This window comes from Mustelus asterias, chromosome 2 (assembly GCF_964213995.1).
Source record: "Mustelus asterias chromosome 2, sMusAst1.hap1.1, whole genome shotgun sequence".
Lineage (NCBI taxonomy): Eukaryota > Metazoa > Chordata > Chondrichthyes > Carcharhiniformes > Triakidae > Mustelus > Mustelus asterias.
Genome location: NC_135802.1, coordinates 153,461,934 through 153,471,693, shown reverse-complemented (window position 1 = coordinate 153,471,693; position 9,760 = coordinate 153,461,934). Strand labels below are relative to the sequence as shown.

Sequence of the window (9,760 nt, the reverse complement as noted above, 5' to 3'; positions counted from 1 at the left end):
AAAAAATCTGGGAAATTCCTCTCCGACCCCCTGAGGCGATCGAAACGAGTCCAGGAGATCACAATGGCCCTGATCGGAAAATGCTTCCCAACCCTAGTCATTTCCACTTCTGCTTTACGAACACTATCTGAATTCCCTGCCCCCGAGACAGGTTCCCAACTATCCGCAGTCTCGCTCTGTACTGGCACCAGCAAGATGATCATAGAATGAAGCCTTGAAACGAGAAACAAGGAACAATTAGCCCGCGCCGCTCCCTGGTCCAAACTAGACCACTCTTTTGTATCCCTCCATTCCCACTCCGTTCATATAGCTGTCTAGATAAGTCTTAAACGTTCCCAGTGTGTCCGCCTCCACCACCTTGCCTGGCAACACATTCCAGGCCCCCACGACCCTCTGTGTAAAATATGTCCTTCTGATATCTGTGTTAAACCTCCCCCCCTTCACCTTGAACCTATGACCCCTCGTGAACGTCACCACCGACCCGGGGAAAAGCTTCCCACCGTTCACCCTATCTATGCCTTTCATAATTTTATACACCTCTATTGAGTCTCCCCTCATCCTCCGTCTTTCCAAGGAGAACAACCCCAGTTTCCCCAATCTCTCCTCATAACCAAGCCCCTCCATACCAGGCAACATCCTGGTAAACCTCCTCTGTACTCTCTCCAAAGCCTCCACGTCCTTCTGGTAGTGTGGCGACCAGAACTGGACGCAGTATTCCAAATGCGGCCGAACCAACGTTCTATACATCTGCAACATCAGACCCCAACTCTTATACTCTATGCCCCGTCCTATAAAGGCAAGCATGCCATACGCCTTCTTCACCACCTTCTCCACCTGTGACGTCACCTTCAAAGATCTGTGGACTTGCACACCCAGGTCCCTCTGCGTCTCTACACCCTTTATGGTTCTTCCATTTATCGTATAGCTCCTCCCTACATTATTCCCACCAAAATGCATCACTTCGCATTTATCAGGATTGAACTCCATCTGCCATTTCCTTGCCCAAATTTCCAGCCTATCTATATCCTTCTGTAGCCTCTGACAATGTTCCTCACTATCTGCAAGTCCTGCCAGTTTTGTGTTATTATACCTTGGTGATAATACCTTGTGGTATTATCGCCAGACTATTAATCCACAAACTCAGTTAATGTTCTGGGGACCTGGGTTTGAATCCCACCAGGACAGATGGTGAAATTTGAATTCAATAAAAAATATCTGGAATTAAGAATCTACGGATGACCAGGACTCAATTGTCGGAAAAACCCATCTAGTTCACTAATGTCCTTTTGGAAAGGAAATCTGCCGTCCTTATCTGGTCTGGCCTACATGTGATTCCAGAGCCACAGCAACATGGTTGACTCTCAACTGCCCTCTGAACAAGGGCAGCCGGGGATGGGCAATGTATGCTGGCCAGCCAGAGATGTCCATGTCCCATGAATGAATAAAAAAACAATAACAGTTTATCAAGAGGCAGAATCTGCTTTAAAACATCAGTATTTTCTGTCAGATTCTCAGATCTCTTTAGATTAGAAGGATCAATGAATTAGTCATGTTGCAGAACTCAATATGATTGTGTGAATTACTGGCAGCCACTTTAGTTTGATGTATAGTACCTAGTTCTTCAAAGTAAATAAGCTGACACATTGCTCCCTATAAAGATGGCAGCCACACATGTAACTGTACATGCACAGTATGCAAATGCACTCTTTTTGTTTTGATGAGCAGGCCTATCCTCGGCCTGAAGAATGGTTTTGAACTGAACACGTGCAGCCTACTCTTAGCACGCGCTGATCGTCCACAGACCGTCTGAACTTTCTGATCTCCAGTCCCAACAAACAGCTAAGTATGAGTTTCATAATGTTCTCTATTATATAGTTCTATTATATAGTTCTATTTTATATTATATGTTCTAAATACACTATATTCTGATTCCTCTCCTTTTCCTTTTCCCCTATGTACTTCATGAGTGCTATGTTTTGCCATTATAGCGTGCATGTCCGCTATGACTCTCACCAGATGCACCGTAGAAAGCATCCTTTCTGGATGTATCACAGCTTGGTATGGCTCCTGCTCTGACCAAGACTGCAAGAAACTACAAAGGGCCGTGAATGAAGTCCAGTCCGTCACTCAAACCAACCTCCCATCCATTGACTCTGTTTACACTTCCCGCTGCCTCAGAAAAGCAGCCAGCATAATCAAGGAGCCATGCACCCTGGACATTCTCTCTTCCACCTTCTTCCATTGGGAAAAAGATCTCACGTACCAACCGACTCAAGAGCAGTTCTTTCCTGCTGCCATCAGACTTTTGAGTGGACCTACCTTGCATTGAGTTGATCTTTCTCTACAGCCTAGTTATGATTGTAACATTACATTCTGCACTCTCTCCTTTCCTTCTCTATGAATGGTATGCTTTGTCTGTATAGCGCACAAGAAACAATACTTTTCACTGTATATTTATACATGTGACAATAATAAATCAAATCAAATCAGTATACCAGTATTTACACCAGTAATTAAACATCTAACATTTAAAGAAGTAATTCTTCTGATATGGCATCTCTAGCAACTTATTAAACAGTTTATTCCTCGTTCGAGCTCCCTTGATTAACTGGTGGTGAGCATCCTTCTTGAGCTGCTTCTTGTGTGCTGATGGTGCACCTACAGTGCTGTTAGACAAGGGACTTCAGGATTTTTATCCAGCAACAATGATACATTTCCAAGTCAGGATGATGTGTGACCCAGAGGGGAGCTTGAAGCTGAGAGTGTTCCCATGGGCCTTCCGCCCTTGTCTTTCCAGGTGATGGAAGTCAAGGATTTGGGAGGTTGATCCTGTAGACTGCACACGCCCTGGCCACAATGTTTCTGCTGTTGAAGGGAGTGGGTGTTTAAGAACATAAATGGGCGACCGACCTGCCTTTTCCTAGCTGGTATCAAACTCCTCGAGTGTTGTTGTTGTTGCGCTAATCCAAGTAAATGGAATACTCCATCAAACACCTGACTTGGGCCTTGTAGGTGACACCCAAAAGATGCAGAGGTGTAAGGTGATGATGAGGTGAGCCATTCACAGCAGAACAGCCAGCCTCTGGGACCTGCTCTAATAGCCACAACATTTATATGGCTGATCCAGCTGAGTTTCTGGTCAATGATTGTACACAGGATATTGAGAAAGTCTGTGATGCCAATACCATTAATTTTGTGCTGTTGAATGTTGGGGAAAGGTTGTTTAGACTCATTGGCCGCGATTCTCCCAAAAAAATTCTAAAGTGCTGAATTCATGGGAAAACTGGTGTAAATCATGATTGTTTTTTCAGTGGGAGTTCACCCTACAATCTCCCACACCCTGTGCAATGCAGAGGCCACAATCGTGAATATCATTAATTTTCAGGGGTGGGGCCTATTTCCACTCTGGAGGCTAAAACCACCAGGCCTCTGCACAGGCGCAGGGTCCCCAAACTGTCAGCCTCCCGTTTTCTCAGCCCGGGACACTCGCAGTGTCCCCCACCCCCAGCCCCCCCCATGGGCCAATCGCAGCCCTCCCATCCATTCGAGGGCCAGCCCCGACCTCCCTCCTGCCCCGGAGTGCCTCAATCCAGCCACCGCCCCCCCACCAGCAGTGACGATCCCTCCCAGCCCCCCCGGTAGACCTTCCCCTGCTGACCCCACCCGCCTGGCAGACTCCCATCGCTGACCACCGCCCCCCCCCAGCCCGCCCCGATTACTGGGCCCCTCTCCAGCCCTGACCGATCCCCATGCAAAATGGCAGTGGGACCCCCCCACCCCCACCGATCGCCCCTAGGTCCTGCCCCCAGCTGGCCCTGCCCCCTAAGGCCCCACCCTCTGAGCAATGCCCCATGCCTGATGGGCATGGGCACTTTGCTCCTTGGGCAGTGCCGGGGACACAGGTTGGCACTGCCAGGGTGCCCATACCTGGGGGCACCACTCCCCGCCGCCCAACCCCCTGGGGGGGTCCCGATTGTCCCCCCCCTTCACTTTAGCTGGGTCTCCCGCTCCTTCCCCGATAGTGGGGAGCTAGTCTGAACCCTGCTGGAGTGAAATACTCCTGATGGGGTGGGAGATGCTAGCGGGCCTGGAGAATTCAGTCCTGGGCCCGTTAATCACATTAAAAAGAGATGTAAAATATATTAAAATGAATTACCTGGTGTTCCCGCTGATTTCTAGCGTGGTGCTGGCGGAACACATGTGCGAATCCCGCGAATCGACCGACACGCAATTCTCCCGGCCCGCTAAAAACATAGCGCAGCAGGATGGGGGAGTCACCCCTTTGTTGTTGGAAGCAGTCATTACTGACACTGACCACAATTTCTACCCCCTCATCATCTATTCCATGCCCTGCCTTGGTTACTGTCTCAGGCCAGAACCAAGTGTTTGCCTCAGCATCCTATCTGACCCTGAGTTGTGCTTCCACCCCCATATTCTCTCCATCACAAGCAAGCTAAGGAAATTTCGCATGTCTGCTACGATTCTCACCAAACTTTACAGATGCATCACAGAAAACATCTTTTCCGGATGTATCACAACATGGTATGGCTCCTGCTGTGTCCAAGACCGCAAGGAACTACAAAGAATCGTGAAGGAAGCCCAGTCCATCATGCAAACCAACCTCCCATCCATTGACTCCGTCTACACTTCCCGCTGCCTCGGAAAATCAGCCAGCATAATCAAGGACCCCATACATCCCGGACATACTCTCTTCCACCTTCTTCCATCAGGAAAATAGATACAAAAGTTTGTGATCACATACCAACTGACTCAAGAACAGCTTCTTCCCTGCTGCCATCAGACTTTTGCATGAACCTACCTTATATTAAATTCATCTTTCTCTATACCCTAGATATGACAGTAACATTACATTCTGCACCCTCTCCTTTCCTCTATCCACTGTACGAACAGTATGCTTTGTCTGTATAGCGCACAAGAGACAATACGTTTCATTGTATACCAATACATGTGACAATAATAACTCAAATCAAATCAAAAACTGCCTTCTTCCACCCCTGTAATGTCATCTGCCTCTGCTTCTGCCTCTGCCAATGTGCAGTTGAAGTCCTCATACATGCCTTTGTCACCCCCAGATTAGACAATTGCATTGCTCTCCTTTGCTGACCTCATATTCCAGCCTCCATAAAATGCGATCTGTGGCTTGGATTCGAACCTGCGTCAAGTTGCACTCAACTATTACCCCTGTGCTCACAGTTCTACATGACTCCTGACCTACCAATGCCTCAATTTAAAATTTCATGCTCAAATTCCCCCAGGACCTCCCTAGTTCTGTGTCAGCCCAATGTACATCCAGGAACTACATTCCTCCAACTCTGGACTTTTACGTATCCAACACTTCCTTTGCCCAACAACTGGCGGACATGCCTTCAGTTGACTTTGGCCCTAAGCTCCGGAATTTCCTCCCTTAACCTTTCTGTCTCTTCACGTCCTTCTCCTCATTAAAACACTCTTTCTAACCAACCTCTTTGACCCAACTTCGGTCACCTGTCCTGACTTCTCTCTCATTGGCTTGATACCAATCTTTCACTAATAATGCTGTTGTGAGGTCCCTTGGGACATTTCTTTATGCTATTGGTTATATTTAAATTAAAGTTTATTATTGTTTTTGATGATGAGTTAATGTAAAAATAATGAGATAACTAAGGTGTAACGTCACGATGAGTGAGATAATACTCTGCTTGATTAAATAATATCTACTTAACGAAATACTTATAAGTTAATGGTGTCAAGTGCTGTTGAATAAGGCAACATTTAACTCATAAGCAAATGTGAATTTTAATGAGATAACGTTCAATTTAATGAAATAATGCAATATGTAAGATAGGTAAAGTCGCCATAGTCACAGAGGGCCATAGGTTGCTCTCCCCTTTGAGGGGGAGAGCTGACTGGTGGTGATTTAACTGAGGGTCACCACACCTCAGGCAAGGGGCAAGGTTGAGAAGGCAGGGCCTTCATGAAAATAACAAAACTGTTCAATCAAATAATACAGTAAGAGTTTTAACACCAGGTTAAAGTCCAACAGGTTTATTTGGTAGCAAATACCATAAGCTTTCGGAGCGCTGCTCCTTCATCAGATGGAGTGGAAATCTGCTCTCAAACAGGGCATATCATATAATATACAGTCTAATGAGATATTGTACAAGTAATCAAATAACAAGTGATTGTGGTAAGAATAATTGATAATTTACATTTACACAACAAGTTAATGAGAGATTGGACAGTTAGTGAGATAGTGAACAGTTATGAATGGTCAATGAAGTAACATACAGTTAAGGAAGAATCACCGAATGATATAACATGCAGGTAATGTGAAAATAAAAATTAATCTGCAGTTTAATGAGATAAAGTGCACTTTAATAAAACAATACTGGAACACTACTCCAGTACTGCCCTGAAATATCCTCCAAAATTACTCTCTCCAGATTGGGGTTTAAACCCATAATCATTCTGTCATCCTTCATCCTGCAATATGTGTTAAAATAGAATTTTTGAGATGAACTTAGCTTTTAAGCCACTAAATTGATGTGACAGCAAGGCTTGCAATTATCGATTTAAATTCAGAAGGGACAATTGAACCAGTGCGCTATAGACAGTAGAAGATTGTTTAACATTCTGGTGATTTTTCGCACCCATCTTAGCTGTTACAACTCTATTTATTTGAATTCAGCAGAGATGTTTGCGAAAGTAGGGTGGATTCTGCAGTTGCTGGGATGAGATCTTTCCAACCCTAGCTCCGATTAGGGAATGTGAGAGATACTAGACTTGCAGAAGGCCCTGTCAGGGTGAAGGCAGAATGTAAGGAATTCAGAGAATCATAGAATCCTACAGAGCAGAAGGAGGCCATTCGGTCCATCGAGTCTGCACCAGCCACAATCCCACCCAGGCCCTATCCCCATAACCCCATGCATTTACCCTAGCTAGTCCCCCTGACACTAAGGGGCAATTTAGCATGGCCAATCCACCTACCCCACACATCCTTTGGACTGTGGGAGGAAGCTGGAGCACCCGGAGGAAACCCATGGAGACACAGGGAGAATGTGCAAACTCCGCACAGATAGTGACCCAAGCCGGGAATCGAACCCAGGTCCCTGGTGCTGTGAGGCAGTGCTAACCACTGTTCCACTGTGCCAAATTTAGTCTGTTTAGAAGCAGTGAGATGTAGGAAAGCATAGGGTGTTTATTCTCACAGGGAGACAAGTAATTTTGATTGAAATTAGTGCAGGTAATGAGGCTTAACGATTTATATCAACTCATCTACCCTGGTATACCACACAAAAATCTAGTTCAGATTAAAAATGCGTGATACTGTTAGATCCCTTGATTGTGCTATTGTAGATGGATTGGTAGGGAAGCTAAGGGGGGGTTAGTATCTTTATTCAAAAAGGGCAACTAATCAGAATCCAGGGAATCATTGGCTCATTAGCTTAACCTCAGTTACTGGGAAATTGCTCGAAGGGATCAAGGTGCCCAGGAGGACCACCTGGTCAGTTTAGGTGTTATAGAGATTCAGAACATGGCTTCTGGAAAAGAAAGTCATCTCTCAACAACCAAGTTGAATCTTCTGGGGAGGTAACTAGCTGGTGGATAAAGACAGATTGAAAGTATTGTATCTTCGGCATTTTGCCCTTGGGGAGGTGTTGGTGAGATGCTTTCTAGAACTGCTGTAGCCCATGTGGTGTAGGCAACTACTCAGCCAAGGTTGATCCTGAGCACAATATGATATTTATGCTTCATGTTTGTAATGGTTTGGGTATTTCTCACAGTGTAAAGTGTTCACCTGGGTGTACCTCACACTATAAAGTATCTGGAATAGTTAATGGCTAGCATGAGTGATTCTCACAGTCTAAACGGTTCAATTGGATTCACTTCCCTGCAAATGGCTGGGTGGAACCTACTTCCTTCCATTTTTGCATTAGGTCAATGCCAGCCGTGTTTAGTTGCCTGGGTCCAAAGCTATGGAATTTCCTCCCTATATCTCCCTGTTTCTCTACCTACCTCTCTCTCCCCTTAAGATGTTCCTTGAAATTGACCTCTTTGACCAAGGTGCCCTAATAACTGCTTTTGTGGTATGAAGCCAAATTTTGCCTAATGATGCATTTGAGAAAGAGCTTGGGGAGTTAAAGGTCGCTATATAAATGCATGCTGTTAACGGTGCTTTGTAAATTCAGCTTTCCCTCATTGTTACTGCACATTGTAAATGGATTGGATTTATCGCCCCATAAATGATGGGATTGGACCTTTCCCATACTGTATTCAATCGCCATCTCGCACAAAATGAATTGAGTGGGTCGAGCTCACGCTGTAAATGGCTGTTCTATTTTGCACTGGCCTATGATCAAATTATAGACTAAATGTGGAAGAAGCATTGGAATACTCGTTTGAGCTGCTCATAGGACGGCTTCTGCGTCTGTATTTGGGTTGTTTCTGGATCCCTGTGAAAGGCAAATGTCTACGCGCTATCTGGGTTAAATGTTTCCTGAATCTTGAGCCCACAAAAACATAAAAGAATGGGTTGAGGCAGCAGTGGGTATAAGCCAGGTTCCGGGAAATGAAGTACGCGTAAATCAGTCCATTCTCCATCTCGCAGCTCAAGAACTCCGGTACCTGGTGTTCCACCAAGGAGTACAGGAAGATGACAACATTGTAAGGTGCCCAACACACAAAGAACACCAGCACAATACAAAAGATAACCTTCACTGTTTTGTGCTTCTCCCTCGCTTTACACCGAATGACAGTGTTGAGAATTCGACAGTAACAGAAGACAATTACAACAAAGGGGATTAAGAAGAACAAGATATTTTGCTGATAGCATCCTAACAGTCGCCACATGCGAGCACTCTCGGGTGGGTAGTTACTTGTGCAGATTTCGTTCTGACCAGCCACGGTATCAGAGAAAATCATCTCGGGGATTGTTACAGAGACACTAATTGCCCAAACGGCTGAACTGACTGCTACAGCATAGGGGAGCTTTCTGACTCTGACCGCAGACACAGGATGGACAACTATGAAGTATCTATCGACAGTCATCAGCGTCAGCAGCGAGATCCCGCTGTAGTAACCGATGAAGAAAATTGCAGTCATTACTTTGCACATGGCTTTGCCGAAGACCCACCCGAACGTGTGATCCACAGCCCAGAACGGAAGCGAGAAGGCGAAAAGCAGATCGGAGATGACGAGGTTCAGAATGAAGATGTCTGTCACATTCCTCAACTTCTCATATCTCACCAGAACCCACAAGACCAGGGCATTTCCAATCAGGCTAAAAATAAAGGCCAGGCTGTACAAGACAGGCGTAAATACGGCTCCAAATACGTGGGATTCATAACTGTCACATAAATAAACAAGGTCAAGATCAGTTTCATTGTAATCATAATAATCATAATATTCGAAAGTAAAGGATTCAGGTTCCGCAGTCGGCATGTTGGACTCTTCAAACACAGTCTTGTGTGATCATTCCTGGATGGGAACAGAAAATAAACCTCTTGACAGCGTCTTTGAAATCATTTTTAAATGGCTATTAAATCTAATACAGCTTCCAAACATGTGCACAAACCTGCACAAGTATCTTCCCTTGTAACATGTCAAGTATTTTCCCTTCTAAAGAATAACTGAGAACATACTGAGAGGGGGTGGATGAAGTGAGAGATCTTGGCGTGTAAGTGTACAGGTCCCTAAGGGTAGCAGTGCAGGTAAGGTAAGGCTGTAAAGAAGGCATGTGGAATGCTCTCCTTCATTGACA

The 9,760-nt window shown here is 45.3% G+C and overlaps 1 protein-coding gene across 1 annotated transcript; it reads right to left on the bottom strand.

Annotated features, from left to right (window-relative positions):
* Nucleotides 1–8,228: 8,228 nt before the first annotated feature.
* On the bottom strand, nt 8,229–9,472 carry LOC144479758 (chemokine XC receptor 1-like). Its single transcript, XM_078198797.1, has one exon. The coding sequence runs from the start codon at nt 9,439–9,441 to the stop codon at nt 8,362–8,364; it is 1,080 nt and encodes a 359-aa protein (XP_078054923.1). The 5' UTR covers nt 9,442–9,472; the 3' UTR covers nt 8,229–8,361.
* Nucleotides 9,473–9,760: the final 288 nt, after the last annotated feature.

Excerpts from the sequence above, each read along its gene's own strand:
- LOC144479758 (XM_078198797.1), bottom strand. The coding sequence starts at position 9,441 with ATGCCGACTGCGGAACCTGAATCCTTTACTTTCGAATATTATGATTAT.